Source organism: Bactrocera oleae, chromosome 4, assembly GCF_042242935.1.
Source record: "Bactrocera oleae isolate idBacOlea1 chromosome 4, idBacOlea1, whole genome shotgun sequence".
Classification (NCBI taxonomy): Eukaryota; Metazoa; Arthropoda; class Insecta; order Diptera; family Tephritidae; genus Bactrocera; species Bactrocera oleae.
In genome coordinates this window covers 1,101,229-1,119,278 of record NC_091538.1, presented here as the reverse complement: position 1 = coordinate 1,119,278, position 18,050 = coordinate 1,101,229, and the positions used below count along the sequence as shown (strand labels likewise).

General features: G+C 41.3%; 2 protein-coding genes across 5 annotated transcripts in view; one reads left to right on the top strand and one right to left on the bottom strand.

Moving 5' to 3' along the window:
• The first annotated feature begins 894 nt into the window (after positions 1-894).
• Positions 895-2,665, top strand: LOC106618663 (uncharacterized). Its single transcript, XM_014236486.3, has 5 exons — positions 895-1,160; positions 1,260-1,590; positions 1,682-1,758; positions 1,828-2,248; positions 2,317-2,665. The coding sequence occupies exons 1-5, from the start codon at positions 937-939 to the stop codon at positions 2,572-2,574; spliced, it is 1,311 nt and encodes a 436-aa protein (XP_014091961.3). The 5' UTR covers positions 895-936; the 3' UTR covers positions 2,575-2,665.
• Positions 2,666-4,043: 1,378 nt separating this feature from the next.
• Positions 4,044-18,050, bottom strand: part of LRP1 (LDL receptor protein 1) — a 69,357-nt gene continuing 55,350 nt past the window's right edge. For 3 of the 4 annotated variants that reach the window (XM_036374501.2, XM_070109024.1, XM_070109025.1), the window contains 18 exons: positions 16,438-18,015; positions 16,199-16,376; positions 15,841-16,136; positions 15,083-15,767; positions 10,225-14,999; positions 9,777-10,163; positions 9,511-9,714; positions 9,109-9,449; positions 8,746-9,011; positions 8,288-8,684; positions 8,058-8,225; positions 7,412-7,979; positions 7,066-7,334; positions 6,847-6,980; positions 6,572-6,759; positions 6,335-6,505; positions 6,047-6,173; positions 4,044-5,981 (listed from right to left, as the gene is read on the bottom strand). In XM_036374501.2, the coding sequence (XP_036230394.2) occupies positions 5,826-5,981; positions 6,047-6,173; positions 6,335-6,505; positions 6,572-6,759; positions 6,847-6,980; positions 7,066-7,334; positions 7,412-7,979; positions 8,058-8,225; positions 8,288-8,684; positions 8,746-9,011; positions 9,109-9,449; positions 9,511-9,714; positions 9,777-10,163; positions 10,225-14,999; positions 15,083-15,767; positions 15,841-16,136; positions 16,199-16,376; positions 16,438-18,015 (10,888 nt within the window). In that variant the 3' untranslated portion in view covers positions 4,044-5,825. The remainder of the gene's footprint in view (positions 5,982-6,046; positions 6,174-6,334; positions 6,506-6,571; positions 6,760-6,846; positions 6,981-7,065; positions 7,335-7,411; positions 7,980-8,057; positions 8,226-8,287; positions 8,685-8,745; positions 9,012-9,108; positions 9,450-9,510; positions 9,715-9,776; positions 10,164-10,224; positions 15,000-15,082; positions 15,768-15,840; positions 16,137-16,198; positions 16,377-16,437; positions 18,016-18,050) is intronic. The other variant, XM_014236487.3, reaches the window with a different exon arrangement.

The following is an 18,050-nucleotide window of genomic DNA, read 5'->3' as shown; positions in this document are numbered from 1 at the left end:
CAGCTAAAAACCGGAGTAGAGGTATATGAATAGCAATACATAATATAATATAATAGTAATAATAGTTCTTATATATATATATATGAACGTGCGAATATAATCAGCGAAAACCCGGCGAAAACTTTAAAGAGAACCGTAGAGTGAAATATGCTCTATTCAGCTTGGAACGTTATACTTTTCAACATTTCTATGGATTTCAATAAAACCTTATAATATAACCAAACGCTTAAGGAAACCAAATCAATTAATAAATTATATTTAGATCGCAGCATAGTATCTATAGATCTACACCAATTAATAGATCAATCATATACATAGTTACATAAGCATTTTAGAAGCTCTGCAGTTTTTACGTAATAAATGTTTGCAGCGAAAGCATCTTGCTACCCAAAATACTGTCTACGTTCGTACGAAGGATTTCTTTAGCCGATTAGTAAGCGTAAAGAGAATAAGAAGTTAACAACCGCTTGAAATAGACGTAAATTGGCAGTAGTAACGGTAACTAGGCTTAAAAATCTGCTCACCAAGCTTACTAATGGGAACTGATAGCACCTCTTCGAAAATTAGGGTAGTGATTCAGTAATGCAGCTGTGAACCAACTCATTGCTCTATACCAGCTCCTTACTACAACAGCATTGCGTTAGTTACTTCGCGCACATGAATTTTGGAGTGGCCCGGCACTAGGACGTTACAAAATTTATTAGGTCACAAGTTTTATATGGAATGCGCTTCATTTTGATGTACTCTGTGGTCACCTTGGCGCACTTTTTCATGTATGCATGAATTTCTCGCTCGACAATCATGAGATAAACACATGCACATACACATACATATACAATAATTTCCATCGTTTATGTGAACGAGTAAGCATACGAGCATGGTGTGCTTAATATTGAATTTCAGTTATAGATTATTAACGAAGCGGTGAGGCCAACAATGTCGCATATCACTCTTATATATTTTATCACGATCGTGACCGGATGTGAAATTATATCTGCATGTCAACTGGATATTCTAAGTCCTGCTCCTTTATTTGGGCAAAATTTTGGTTCAAAAAAAATTATTTTCAAATCACAAGCATCTTCAATACAACTAGATATCGGAGAATCGATTACCGCATACTGCAGTTCGGGATTGGCTTATAAGAAAGTTATAGATAAGTAAGTTAGTATGAGCGATAGAGGTATACGAGCACACCCATAAGTATGTAAAAAGAGAATTTGTTGTCGTTAATTTAATGCAAAATCTATAATCAACAGATACTACAATACTCAGATCGACCAGCTTTTGTCCTCAAACACCGCAGAATTCAATTGTGATGGGGATAACCAAATTGGCATAACGGGAATTCTCAACGCATTTAGTACAAAAATGACTATTCTGTGCGGATCTAAAACGAACTATGATCTTTATGAAAGTACAACAATACTGCCGAATTGCGAGAATTACATGACTTTTGCAATCGGTGCGCCGATCCAGACGGTGGCAAGTGATATTAAAGCGGGTATCTGTTATGATCTCGATTATTTTAAATTGAAATTTATCAGTTTCATAGCACAATCGAATAGCGAGGCCATCATCTTCGATGAGGTAGGTGATGAATGTTATGGAATGTTAATCTTACATAATCTCTCAATTTTTCCCTTTGCATTAACATTAAATTCTATTTTTATTTCAATAGAAGAAAAACCTTAATGAACTTTCCATAGACTTAGACCAAAAGATTCGAAACCTCGAAACGTATTTTCCATTTATGAGGTGAGTACTCACTAATTTAATATCTGTAGCTTCCTCTAAACAATTTAAATTTACTCAAATAAATGACAGTCAGCGCACTTTTAATGAGACCCGAGATAAGCTGCGCAAATCACATACCCTTTTCGATGCCTTCGAATTCGATTATACCACTTTATTGCAAAACGAACCGCTGAAGAGTCAACTTGAAAGGCAAGCATTCATTTTAAACACCATGTGGTGGCGCCAACTACGTCAACATAACTGGCGCTACTTCCTCGAGGCCTTGAAGGAACGCACGCGCTCCGTAAAATATCTCGTTCATATGGGCACTTACGGTAATATGACAGCACCTTCGGGTCGGGGAAATTGCGTACAAGAAAGTGTCACCGTTCAAAAGGATAGCATAGCAATCACGGCGCCTACGTATATTTGGGCCTATTTGCAATCTCCGTTTTCTGCAGATGAGGATAAAAAAGACGATATTGTGGTTATTGCTCACAATTCACCTTATGTAAGAAAAGAATATCGACTTAAGAAATCGACTGAAAATTCAATTACTTCTTTTTTCAATTTTTACAGGTCACGAATCCAACGCATGATGAGTTCTGTGAGTTTGATGTATGTGACGAAATTGAATGGTTAAGAAATAGCACATTTGGAAATTTGCGACGTCTGCCAACGCTGGGCTATATGTTCTGTTGCCGTCCTGATGATGTGGCCCTCATCATTGATTACTTTCCCATGCAGGAAGGCAAAAGTGAAGTTACGAAAACTGAAGAAATTGAACAAAAAAATACAAACAAAACAATGGAACTAACGTCCAGCCAGTCAAACTAAATACACTTTTCTAAATAACATAATATATTCGTTTATGTACAATAATATGTAAATCAGAAAGTTTATATATATACGTTATATACGCTCTTTATTTGATTTTGAACTTCACTTTTGCGCCGTTTAACTTCGCTGCGGAAATGTCTTAAGCCGTACCGGCTATGACAGCACTCTACTAGGGCAAACCCAAAACTTTGATACGGAAGGCATTAGACATCGAGTTTCTCTAACATATTGTACATTTTCTGTTCGGAATAAAAACGGTACAAATGTCATAATTTTCCATTATTTACCGATCTCCCATGCATATATTTATATAGATCTCAACAACTTGACGCTTTTCTGCTTCTGGAATTTATCATTCGATATCTCAATTTAAGCTCCGTTTACCGTATGTTTATTGACATTAGCTCGGCTCACAGTGATTATTGTGAACTACTCCGTTTACGCTTTTTATACCCTGAACAGGGTGTATACATTAAGTTTGCCACGAAGTTTGTAACACTAAGAAAGAAACGTCGGAGACCCTATAAAATATATACATAAATGATCAGCATGATGAGCTGAGTTGATTTAGCCATATACGCGAACTAGTCCCTCAGTTTTTAAGCTATCGATCTGGAATTTTTCACCTGTCTGAACTATCGGAATCAAGAGCTTGTATGGGAAACTTTTTTATTTGACGAGGCATCTTCACGAAATTAGATCGGTATCAAGTTATTGTAAGGAACCTTTGTATGAATGTATGTGAAGGGTATTATAGCTTCGTTGCAACCGAAGTTAACGTTTTTTCTTGTTTTATATATTCTTTGTTCTACGACACAGCCAAGACTTGCTAACATTGCACAATTTCTTATTTATCAAACACCAATATGTACATACATACATGTGCTCATTTAAACCCTTCTTAACATCGCTGTTGGAATACATACATTTACAAGAGCAGAGATCAATGAATCATTTACATTCTCTGATATAAGTAAACGAACTGATCAGATACGGTATAATTGAAATTAAGTTACACTCCGAACGATCTAGAAATAGATATAGATAAGTTTAGATTCTTATTTTAAATATATGTAGATATATCAAATTCTCAACAGCAAGAACTAGCTATAGACTTTATCGAAAACTTGGACGGAGCGTATTTCCCCCATATGACGTAAGCATTAATAAAAATACTTAATCAAAATATTTTTTTGGTAGTAATTGCGAATGTCAACGCTTGTTATTTATCTACTTAAAGAAAGGAATATCGAAAGTTTTAGCACAGCAAGCGAGACACCTTTTTTTTCCTTTTTTTTAAACATTCCCGATAACCCTTTAATATAACCTGGGACCATTTGCGCGCATCTGAAACTTTTGTCTTCGGAATCGATTATACCAGTTTATTGCACACTCCAGTGTATCGGTGCAGTGAAGTTAAGTTTCAAAAATTGTTAGAAGATATAATACAATAACAATAAACGGACTTGGGAGATTCGAAAAACTTTTATTTCGCTTTTTAATTTACAAAAGGAAAACATTTGTATGTATACATGTATGTTTGTTTCTTAGTGCAGTTTCATTCGTTTTTAAAACATCATTGTTTTACTTAATTTACATCAACTAAATATGTTACGTGTGTGTGTTTCACTATATTACAATTGGCCGCCAGTAAGGCTCACTAGTGAGAGACTAGTTAGTTGACTAGCTCACTAGTTAGTGATAATGTACCAGATCACCGGTACAGCATACTTCACTCATGCCGTACTGGCGGGTTGCCATCTCAAAAATCAAGCATCCATACATACATATTCATGCATGGGAGCAATGGGAGCATTTATAGCTTAGTATATAGTAATGTGTGCATATTTGTAAATTTAAACTTAAATCTATTGAAGAATCTCACGATTTCATTTAAATGCAAGCATTTGTTCGTTTCTTAACCAGTAAATATGTTGTATGTATATTATATATGTATGTATATTAGTACCTATTTAAAGTCTTTAAACATATTCGTTATCGATTCTAGTCTACGACGAAGTAAACAGTCATTTGTATTGTATTAAAATAAAAATTAATCTTACAGGTAATGGCATATACAAGTCTTCATTCATTTTTGGAGTTATTTACAATAAAATGCTTTTTGGAATATTCCGGGTATGTGGCTTCTTGAAGACCTTCTGCGGTTGTATATAAATGCACCAATTGTACAAATATACGTATATGTACATATATTTAAAGAGCTTCTTTGAGAATAATAGCTGTACGAATTTAAAAGACTAGTTTATTAATGAAGCTTCAACGAAAATCGTTTATCAGGCATGGCAATAAGGTTCAATATAGCACTATTACTTGTATCAATTGACCACACCCAATGAGACTGCTACATACCGGGTTTACGTAACCGGAACGGACCCGCATTTTTAGCCGGCCAACTCGGCGGAGTTCTACCGCTACAACAACAACAAGAGATTGCTGCATACATATGTACGTATGCCGTTATATCCCTTTTTTCCTACACAATTTCAATTTTCTGTGAAGAATTAACAATTTTAACACTTTGGCGCATATATGTAAATATAAAATATCAAAAAAAAGAAATAAGTAAGAAAATGCACATAAGGCAAATAGCAAGATTATTCACAGTTATTCGTTTCATAATTCGATTAATTTGCTACCTCGTCATTGGCTTAACTACGGCGTTTGTTTTCAACGAAAAAAAAAATTAAAACGTAAAATATAAAATATACAATTTCAAACACATACATTGCCCTTCCTTAGTTACTAACTACATACATACAAATAACTGCCTGGCGTTGATATGCTATTTTTAAGCTCGACTAACACCAGCCTAATTAGTTATTGACTATTTACAAAACATTGCTTCAATATGCACTGCACACTGTGCTTGATTGTACAATGAATCTGCTAATTTTATCCTATAATTTGTTATTGACATTTTTCATTTTAACTCTAAAACACCATCTTTGTATTAAACCGATTAATCACGCTAATTGAGAAAATAGCATTTCCCACATGGAAAACTAATAAATACAAAAAATCGTTACGCTATCAGTCCTTTACATGTATGTATGTGTATTTAAATAGCAGTGTGTTCGTATATGTGCTATTTAAATGGCTGCTTGTGAAAGTTGTTGGTGCTACATAGCATTTTGCTTTGCTATTAAACTTTTCTTACTTTTCTTACTCTTCTAACCTATACGATTGAGGTGATCCCCAGATTAACACATTTCGTTCGTAGTTAATCATCAAAGAATGTCTGGTGTAGTTGTGTCGTCGTGTGAGTGCTGCAGCAAGCCCTTGCGTTCATCAGGTGCCGTATTCAAAACATTCTCAACCACCGCCGCCGGCTCGACAATTGCATCCGCGTACATGGATTCATATACGGGATTCGCGAAATTACCCTGAATACAAACAAGAACAAGAGTTGAAAGAAAAGTAACTTAATTTCACTGCTGTATAATGCTACCTTGTCGTCCTCGTGCACGAAGGCTGGCGTCTCATCTGCATCGCCTCTGTACATTGGATTCGTTAGCATTATTTCCACATTATCGGTGAGACGTGCATGTGAAAATGGCTGTGATATGCGATGCTTCCTGCAAATGTTTAATAATAGACAAATTATATATTAATATAGATGGATTATAGATCTGTCTGTATGTATGTATAGGTAATATGTAATATTTAACTCAAACCGCAATTCCTCCATTTAACTTTCTTACTTAGTATTTTATAGCAATTAGTTGTATGCACTTACTTTAGGAAATATATCGCTCCCCCGAAGAGCGTTAGTAGTAATATGGCGACAGACAACACCACCGCTAATATCGATAGTACATTCGCTGTGTGTTCCTGCCCTTGCTGACGCTCAATATTCACATTGTCCGCACTTTCGGCCAAGCATGGCGTGATTTTACCGCTTGAACAGCTACAAGTCATGAAATAAATATGTAAATCAATAGTAGAAATCAATTTGACGCTGGTGCATACTTACAGGCATTCATTAATTGAGCTGCCCGTACGGCAAACGCCACAGCTGCTAACGCATTTCGGCGGCGTGTTACAGTCATCACCCTCCCATTCACCAATACAACTACAATGTGGCACAGTATACGCATCCAAATGACAAACCCCACTATTCCTGCAATAGCCAATGCAGGGATTCTCCTCGGCAACCAGCCGCTGCAATAGTAAATGCAATTAGCTCAGCTTCCCAGCTTAGTATGTACAAACACACATATGTGTGTGTATGTGAAAGAGTTCGCTTACCTCACAAAACTCGCCATTCCATTGATCGGTGCAGTTGCACATGGCCATGTCTTTGATAACGTGGCATGTCCCGCTATTCTGGCATATGATGCCAGTGCAGGGATTACGTGATGGCAATTCGGATTCATCGCAAACTGTTTTAAAACAAATTACGACAGTTGTGATATTTTGTCATTTAATATGAAAACATTAGGTGGTCCACAAGAGACCGTTACTTACAGTGTGGTGGTGTTGCAGTTTTGCACAAGTCGGTTTCGCAGCGCTCGCCTTCAAAGCGATCACCGCAGCTACACGTCAAGCGCTGATCTCGTTCGGTACATACACCACCGTTCAAGCAGTATGTCTGACAAGAGTCGGATTCACATTGTTCGCCATAGTAGCCCACTACGCATTGGCATTGTGGGCCACCTTTGGTGCCAATGCTGCAAACTCCCTGATTCTTACAGAAACCATCACAAACGTTCACCTCGCAACGCTTTCCCGTGAAACTATTGTTAAGGAGTAAATAAAAAGGCAGTATATATTAGTAATGTTCGATTTATAGCCATTACGCATGCGCACTCACCCATCGGGACATTCACACTGTGTAGTGCCAGTTAAAGTTTCACGACAGATTCCACCATTAGCACAGGTCAAGTTCACGCAATGCTCACACTGTTCACCGAAATACAATTCCGGGCAAGTGCATTTCATACCTTCGTCCGTGATTAGGCACGAACCGCCATTGTGACAGCGGCTCTGGCATTCCGGTACCGAGGTCTCACAACGCGGACCGGACCAGCCAGGCGTGCAGCTACATTTCAATGGTGGTGGCTCAGACGAGCCGGGCAACTGGGGCGCCACTGTGCAGAGTCCATAGTTTAAACAGTAACCTGAACAACGCGAGTGCTCACACAGCTCACCCTCAAATTGTGGCTGGCAGATGCATTTCGGCACATGATCAATCACTTTGCAAGTACCTAGGTTACACTTTAGTGGACAATAATCGGGAACCTCACTATGTGCCTTACACGCATCGTCCACCATTATCAGATCGTTGGGACATTTGCAGGCGAAGCCATTACGGGCCTCTGAGGAAAGTATGCAGAGCGCGCGTTTCATTTTACACGGTTCTTTTGCACAAGGATTTGTGACTGAAATGACAGAGAGATTACAATTGGCATCTCCACCGGCATTTACGAGTTTGTGTATGTATATTGGATAGTACTTACTGTTGCGATTTTGTTTTAGTGGATGCAGTATACCAATATCCGATGAGCGATATCCTTTTAGCAAATACGTGCCGTTGTCCACACCAAATTTGTTCATTTTAATAATGCTCTGATCATACAACTTGATATATAGATAATCCTCAAAGACATCAATTTTCTGTGGCTTTTCTGTAAATATATTTATGACAGAAATGTGCAAAACGTTTAACCCTTAGAAGTTATGTACGTACCTTTGTTCGAAAACCGCCGCACTACATTTCGATCTTTGCCATTTAATCTGCATGTCTCGATTGTGCCTTTGCGGTAATCAGCCCAATACAAGCGGCCAGTAGGATAGTCAATCGACAAACTAATGGGCCAGCCAACATCGCGCTCGACCAAACTCTTCTTGTTGGTACCATCGAGTGATGCCACCAAAATGCCATTTTCCAGTGTGGACCAAATCATAATACGCGATTCCGGCTCAAGTACAATATCGGTGGGATTCATGCCGGTCGACGCCAATGAAATGTATTTTTTACCATCAATGTCCGTAGCAATAATTTGATTATGTCGCGAATCTATTATATAAACCATTTGGGTAATCCAATCCACAGCAAGTGACTTGGGATCGTTCAGATCAGGTATCTGTGTAGAAAAAACGTTAAATATTAATTTCTATTCTATTTTACGTATCGTTAATTCTCACATTAAAAGCCGTCAACTCCTTCAGATCTCTGCGCATGCGCGTACCCGTTTCAGCATGTGGAGTTGCAATTTTCATAGTATGCACTTTACCATGATGGGAATCAATCCAGAAGAGGAGTGTATCTTTCGTTCGGATCAGTATGTCGAAAACGTCGATTTTTAAGCTATCTGTCTGAAAGAAACCCACCACAGTGGTGCCCTCTTGTTTGGCAGGCAAAATGAAACGGAACTCTTGTTCAGAGGCGAGTAAAAGTATTTGTTCAGGACCTACACCAACGCCAATTACAATAAAATAAATTGTTTATATTAATGTAAAATAAACGCCAAATATTATTGCCCTTAAAATGGAGCCTAACGAATATACCTGAAGCCAAGCAGGTGTCGTTTTTCTTTGATCCTTTCTGATAACCCTCCGTGCACTTGCAATTGTAGTGGCCGGCTTTTTTCTCAATACAGATCTGTGAGCATGTTCCAAAACCGCAAACCGGTGGCTGGCAGTTCATCTCATCCGAACCATCTATACAGTTATATTGGCCATCACAGCGGAACGCTTTCGATATGCAATCATCATTCTCGCACTGAAATTGATCGTGCCGACACTTCGGTAGCGCGGCACAAACCTCATCTGACTCATCCTCAGAATTTACGCAATCATTCACACCGTCACATAGAGCCGATTTGCGAATACATTTCAAATTGGAGCACCTGTAAACGCATACAACATAAGATGCTTATTGCCATTGTAGACTTTCTATCCAGCACTTACTTGAAAGCATTGGCATGACAATGCTCGTGCGCACAAGTGGCGATGCTTTCATCACTACCATCAGTACAATCGTCCCAGCCATCACACTTCCATCTCGACATTATACACTTGCCGTTGGCACATGTGAAATAATTGGTTGGACAAGTGCAATTCACCTCGTCCGAACCGTCCGGGCAATCGTCATCACCATCACATTGATATTGTCTAAGATATGAAAAGTATAAGTTATAAGCACAACGTTTCGTTAAAACCGCAGAGGCACCTACTTATTTATACAAGTATTAAATGCGGCACATTTGAACTGGTTCGCCTTGCATGTAATGTTGCAGTTAATCTCATCGCTGCTGTCATCACAATGGATTTCACCATCGCAGCGATAATCGTGCTTTATGCACTTTCCGGTGCCGCAACGGAATTCACTCTCGGAGCAGTTGCGCATCTGACAGTTCAGCTCATCGCTGCCGTCACCACAGTCGTTCTCATAATCACAACGCCAACGTCCAGGTATGCATTTAGAGTTATTGCACTTGAAGTAGGTGGGGTCGCAGCTCTCCTTCGACGAATGGCAGGTAGGTGGTTCATCCTCGCCATTCGGACAGTCGTTCTCGCCGTCACAACGCCAAGCCATCGGTATGCAGCGACCTGAATTACATCTGAAAAGCAAATATTATGCAAATGTCAAGTACTCGGCTTTGACGGTAATCTTAAACTTACTGGAAATCGCTTGGCTCACATGTAACCAAATCACAACCTTCCTCGTCCGATTTATCCGCACAATCGGTGTCTCCATCACATACCCACACGTATGGCACACAACGATTATTACCACACTGAAACTGCTCTTTATTGCAGACGAGCGGTGTACAACCAGTCTCGTCCTCACCATTCGGACAATCGTTTACACCATCGCATTTCTTTCCATTGCTTATACAGAATGCGCTCGTGTTCGTCGATGCCTCGCATTTCATGTAATTCTCGAAGCAAGTGAATTTCTCGCAATTACGCTCATCCGAACCATCTCCACAGTTATTGACGTTATCACAAATAGCCGAAGGGTAAATACATTTCTTATTGTCGCATTGATACTGTCCTGGATCGCAGTGGAATGCCGGGCAAGTGACTGGTTCATCGCTGCCATCGCCACAGTCGTCTTGCGTATCACACTTCCAGTAGAAAGGAATGCACTTATATGTATTCGCACATTCAAAGTGAGCCGCTGTACAATTGGCGTGACATGACTTTCCATCTTCGCCCAATACAAAATTGTTCGGACAGGCGCACTTGTAGTGTGGCGCCTCCGGTGATAGCAAGCACAGAGTAGCGCAACCGGCTGTTAGGCAAGGATTGGTTGTTGACGGCTGTTGCTGCCTGTATGGATGGTAGACTCGTAGATCCATTGGCCGATGAATGATAGTCACAAGCGTGGAGCAATTTTGCCCGTTATATTTATTGCAATATTCAATTGACTTTGTCTCCCAATCGGACCAATATATTTTATCCTCCCACACTGCGATGGCGAAGATGTGGTGCAAGTTTAATTGTGGATTGATACTGCGCGCTAGCAATATACGTACATTTTTACCATCTAAGTCGGATACAGAAATGGTGTCTTCACGCGCGTCACCCCAAAAAAGTTCATTCGTTTCAAAGGAAATGGTGAGCGCATTCGGCCAACCCAAGTTCTCTCTTACTATCATACGCGGGTTAGATCCGTCCATGCCGGCTTTGCCAATGTGTGGATTATCGCCCCAATCTGACCAGAATATATGACGGTTGAAGGGATCCAATGCAACACCGCGTGGTTCACGTAAATTTTCATTGATTAGCACACGCCGATATTTACCATCCAATTTTGAGACTTCGATCGTGTCTAAACCTTTGTCGCACCAATACAAATTCTTACCGACCCAATCTACGGCCAAGCCATCTGGATTCTTCACCATCGCTTGGTGTAATGTACTTGTTTTGTTTTCAGCAGGGCAATGCCGCTTTATCATACCCACTGTTGAAGTCACATCGGACCAATAAAGACACTTCGTCTCCCAATCAAAGTCCAAGGCGACCACGTTAGACAACTGGTGAATGAGTATGGAGCCATTACCGCGCATGTCCACTTGGCGAATATAGTAACGATTAGCAAAAATGAACTTTACGGTTTCGTTGCTTGTTGCTTTACATGTGTTGTGGTCCACCAATTCATAGCCTTTGCCGCACAAACACTTGTAAGACCCGTATGTGTTTACACAGATCTGTGAGCAAGGATGTTGCTCATGACACTCATCTATATCGTCACATAAATGTTGATTGGAAGCAAGCAGCTTGTAACCAGGGTTGCACTGACATTCAAAACCAATAACTTTATCCACACATTTGTGCTCGCACAGATCGGGAATAACACATTCGTCTATATTGCACAGTTCCTCATCTGAAAAATCGGCACAATCGTTTCGCCCGTCGCACACCAAATCTGTGGCAATGCAGGCGCCATTACTGCAACGGAAGTCATCGGGCCCTTGACACAAATTATGTGAGTGCGCGCAAAGCTGTGCATCTTCGTCGGAGCCATCCGTACAGTCGGGTTTTGTATCGCATGTAAGATTTTTAGAAATACATTGCAAGTCGTGGCATTGGAAATCTGTGTCATTATCACAGACTTGCGCTTGCAGGAACGGTTCGCAATTTTCATATTCATCATCTCCATCAGGACAATCATGGTCTCCATCACAAACATAACGACGGTCCAAACACATGCCACTCGAACAGAGAAAAGACGGTGGTAAGCAATCGAGTTCATGTGATACCGATCCCGCTGCACAATGCTTACCCTCATCTTCGCTACCTGGTGCTGGGCAATCGTGCTCACCATCGCACACCCATTTCTGCGGTATACATCGTCCCGATGATTTGCATTGGAAGAAATGTGGTCGACAAGCTCTGTTCGGGCACTGTGCACCCTCGTCCGTGCCGTCCTCGCAATCCGGTTTGCCATCGCACTGCCAACTACTTGGTATACACGTATTGCCACAATGGAACTCATTCTTACGACACTGCATCTTACAACCAACCTCATCGGCACTTAACCCGCCCTTGACATCTTTGCAGTCGTTTTCACCATCACAACGCCATTTCTCATTTATGCAAAGCCCATTAGGACATTGAAACTGACCGGGTCCACAGGCAACCTTATGCACATTTTCGCAATTCATTTCGTCACTGCCGTCCGGACAGTCATTGTCGCCATCACATCGCCAAGATGGCATGAAGCAAGCCGTTGAGTTGACACAGTGCTCAAATAGCACGTCTCCACGGGGACATTCTCGCGGCGGACAGTGTTTCTCATCGCTAAAATCCTTGCAGTCGCGCACATTATCACAAACGAACCGCATGGAGATGCACTCGCCACTGTTGCAACGGAATTTGTCGGGTTCACATTTACAAACCAGCTCCGATTCATCTGAGCCATCACCACATTGTTGTATGCCGTCACATGTTTTATTCTGCGGTATACAGCGATGATTGTTGCACATGAAGAAACGTGCTGGACACTCTCGTAGTATACAGTAACTGCGGCGCTCGTCTGAACCATCGAGGCAATGTGTAATGTTGTCGCACGTCAACTCTAATGGTATACATTCGCCCGATACACATGAAAATTGATTCTTATCACAGTTTATATTCGGCAAAAGTAAACAACGGCGTCCATCCGGTGCCAAGGTGCCTCTTGAGCACTGACAACTGGCCGTTCCATTCTTACTTAGTATGCACACATCCTCGCATCCACCGTTCAATATTTTGCACTGATTCGAGTCGCAATTGATTGTGGTATTTTGCACCGCGATAATTCCCATCGGTCGATCGATATTCTCTCTCAAGAACACCACATCCGCGCCTGAGTATTTGCTTGCGCGTACAACAGCATGTAACACCCAATCAGTCCAGAACAGCAAGTCACCATAAACGGCCATCGAAAAAGCATGCTTTGGCGTGGAATGCGCCAGCACTGTACGATGTGTACCATCGTAGTTAGCACGCTCGATTTTATCAAGGCGTGCATCGGCCCAGTACAATTTATGCTCATCGAAATCTAACGTAAGTGCATTCGGCATTTTTACGTCCGTACGTATTATGGACTCGATACCATAACCGGTAACGTACGCGCGCTGAATGGAAGGGGTCTCTTCGTTCCAATTCGTCCAATATATCATGCCCATGCAAGGTTCTACGGCAATGCCACGTGGTTTGTCATTAGAGTTCAACATTAATATTCGTTTTACAAATTGAGTATTATTATCAGCGTTCTCGCTAACATGAATCAGCTCCAAACTACGTATAGACGCGTCATTATTCGAGGTCCAAAAGAGCATCTTGTTCACGATGTCGTAAGTGAGGCCCTCGACGCGTCCTTGATGGCTTACCAACACCTGATTTCTACTGCCATTGAATTGTACCGAATTAATTGTGCTCATCTGCACATCCGAGTAAAATATGACGCTATTCTCGTAATCATAGCTTAAAGCTATAACGTTTCTCATAAATGTTGTGTTATGTACCGCATGGATTGGTCCATTTTTGTTCGTATGATCTGTCATATGAATACTCTCGATGGTGCTGCGATACGAGAACAGTAAAAAGTTATCATATGGCTCACAGGAAGAACCATCCGCTGCTACTCGGCTGTGGGAGCAAGCACATATAGCGCTAGTGCCATTGAATAGACACAATTGCTCGCAACCGCCATTGTTTTCTGCGCACATGTTTGAACCTTTCTGCACACGCCGAGAGAAAATCTTTAAATCTTTCAGTGAATTTCCCTCCGATTTGAGTATATCCTTAAAATCAGATAAATTCGACAGCGGAGCCACTTTTATGCTGCCTTTATTGTTGTTATTGTCCGCCCAGTACAGGTAATCGTCAATTTTTGCTAGCGCCACGGGATTGTCAAGACTGTGATTGAGTAGTGGCGTCTTCAGGTTGCCATCATAGTCCACTTTCATGATGCTCTTCGATCCACTGTCGCACCAATATACTTTGGTAGCATCAATGTCCAAAATAAGATTGCTAACTGTGCCTGTTTGATTAACCAGTATAAATGATTGACTACCATCTAGCCCCGTTCGACCAATAATACCGCTACCCACATAGAATAGTAAGCCCTGCACAGGATCAACAGCTAATGCCGTCGGTGTCTCTACACTGGAGACAACCACATGGCGGTGAGATCCGTCAAGCCGGGCAACCTCAATTAGATTTCGCTTCATATCGCTCCAGTATATATTTCCAGCCACCCAGTCCACAGCGATTCCGCCTAACCAATCTTGCTGCTTAGGGTCAGTGGTATCGATGGCAGGTAGTAGGTCAAATCGCTGTGTACCATCGCGTTTAATACGCGAGATCGTACCACGTTCACTGTCTCCCCAGTACAAATACTCTTTATCCACATCATAGTCAATATAAGTGGCCAGAGAAATTCGGGAAATCGGGCCTAGAGCCTGAAAAACGATATCAAGTTGAGGAAAGATTTTTTATACATATTATTTTTTTAAGAATCGAGAGCGCTTAGTTGTTTACTCACTGGTTTCTCTTCAAGCTGTGTGTCTAGTGTGCTGGGATCGTAAAGTTCAATTCCTTTAAGTTCGTGATTTGAATAGAATATGAATTCAGATTTTCCAACACAGCGGGTAGTATTTGTACTGAGTACATTGTAACCGATAGAACATCGACAGACATGTTCTGTAGACGATATAGCTAAGCAAAGATGCTCGCAACCACCACGTTGTGGTCCTGCACAGGTATTCGTACCGGTTTGTGCCTCCGAGTAAAACATCTTCAGAGATTGAATACTTTCTGCAATACAAAAGTAAATGTATAAATCAAAAGCTGGAGGCAAAATTATGAACTCACTTGTGTTTGTGCGCACACTGGTCATGTTATGACAAGAGTCTTTTCCACAGCTCATTATAGCACTTTGTATGTTTTCCGGAAAATATATGGTGCCATTATAAACCGTCACCGAGCTTATAGTCATAATTTCACTTGATTGCAATGTTTCAATCACAGTCTTTCGCACAATATCGTAGTACGCAATGCCGGAATTGTCGTAGACGTAATACAAACGCTGCGAATCAAAGTCCATTGTCAAGCTCAACAAAGTCTTGTTGTGTTGGAAAATAACGCTGCGAGAAGAGCCATCTAAATTGCTCTGTTCAATTAGCCACAGTTCTGAGTCCCGTTCGGAGTGTATCCAATACATCTTTCCCCTACAAAACACACACATTCAATATTTAATAATTACGGTTTTATTTCTTTTCAATAATGCGCCGGCTAACATACTTTGCTGGATTCAAAGCAATGCTCTCCACCAAATTAAGATCTCTGTGTATTTCTGTGACGAACTCCCCTTTTAAATTGCTCGCCAGTATCTGGCATTTCGTTTTGCCGGTCGAGAAGTACATGTGACGTGCTATCCAATCAATGGCGAACCCATACGGTTTCTGTATGTCAGTGTTGATGATGGTGTCGATAAGTCCATTTGAAATGCCAGCCGTTTTGATTTCATTCAGTTGTATGTCAGACCAATAAATTCGGCTGTCGTCGACAGTAAAGTCAATGCGTTGTGGCGCAAGCACCTGAAAGATTGTAATCAAATTCAAAATTGTTTTTAATTTTTCTAATTTTGTTTATAACTTGCCTGTGGTGATTGTCGTATGGTGGGTATGGTGTGATGATTAGGCTGCATCAAATCAATGCCGCGTATCTCGTCACCCATTATGAAGAGCAGCACCTGTTCGTTGGGTACGCAAGTGCGGTGGTCTGAAGGGTCCAAGCGCATTATGTGCGGACATTCGCATTTGTAACCCTTTTTAATGCTGGACCAAAAAAATCAATAAAATATAACAAACTGAAAATAACTTATACCACTTTACTTACGTCAGCAAACATAAATGCGAACAACCGCCGTTATTATTGCCACAGGGATTTACACCCCTCGGTTGTCGACTTGAATGCAGCACTTGTATACCAAAGGGCTGGGTCTGCGTGCGTTGTATTACCTGTATATTCGAACCGTTCCACTTGTTGGCACGTATTACAGAAGTTGTCCGCCAATCTGTCCAGTACACGTAATTTTCAAAAACAGATATTGCGAAGGGGTGCGATAATATGTCCTTATCACGCACCACCAAATGATGATCAGAGCCGTCATACTTGATGGTTGATATTGAGTCCGACTTAGCATCCACCCAATACACACGTTTCTGTGTGTAATCCAATGTTAGACCGTTTGGCCAACCAGCTGACACTTGAGACGTAGTGGATATAGTGCGCCGATATTCACCAGCCATCGAACAACGTTCGATACGAGGAAAATTGTCATCCCAATCAGTCCAGAAAAGAAGACCTTCACGCGGATCCAGTGCGATAGCGCGTGGGCTCTCCATCGCGCCGGCAACCAAAGTACGCCGAAAGCTACCATTTAACTTAGCTACCTCTATCTGGTCCAAATTCGAATCGACCCAATACAGATTCAAGCCGATCCAATCCACTGCCAAACCTTCGGTGGTCGATAAGCCTGAATGCACCACCGCCTCTACTTTTCGCAAACTTTCGCCCACCAAAGAACCGCGATATATTTTGTCATCAATTACATCTGTCCAAAAAATCTGTACCGATTCGTTGTTGTATAGAAAGTCCAAAGCTATCGTATTACGCAGCGACGTATAGAAGTTGCTCACCACCGACTTTCTCAAATTGACCCCACGTATCTCTTGGCGATTCGTGAATATAACATAGGGTTCATCGAAAGCGGTGCTCTTACAACTAAAGCGATCGTATTCCAAATCATAACCTTCGTGGCATTTACATTCGTATACTTTGCCGACAGTTTCGCAAATTTGCGAGCAAGTGTCCCAATGTTCACACGCATGCTGCATGCTGCAGCGACGTCTATTTGGTTGCAAGAACATGTGTGGCGGACACGAACACACGAAGCCCTCTGGCGCATTGTGGCAATAGTGCGAGCACTCGTTCGTTTTGTCGCACATTTTGTCGGCACAAAAATATCCTTCATCGGTCGTGTCCTCACAGTCGATATTGCCATCACACAGCTGGTGAACGCTAATGCATTTATTCGACACAGCACAGAGCCTATCGGGTGCCTCGCATGAAAATATTGTTTCATTGAAATCCGCTCGGGAAGCATTTAATGTTGTGCAATTAAGTTCATCTGATTTGTCGAAACAGTGTGGAATACCATCGCAGCGTAAAAACGCCGGAATGCACTCAAACGGATCTTTACAACCGAACTCTTTACTACCACAGGCATGTACGTCGCCCAAATCGATTGGATGATTGTCACTCTTCGTTTCATTGCAATTGGCTTCGTCACTAAAATCAACACAGTCTTGTATGCCGTCACACATGTGAAGTTCTCCATAGCAGCCAATGGGTACACAGTAGTGCTCATCGCGTCCGCACTCAAACTCGCAACCACGCTCGTCAGAATTATCGCTGCAACGGATTGAAAAAGAAACGCGAGTTCAAAG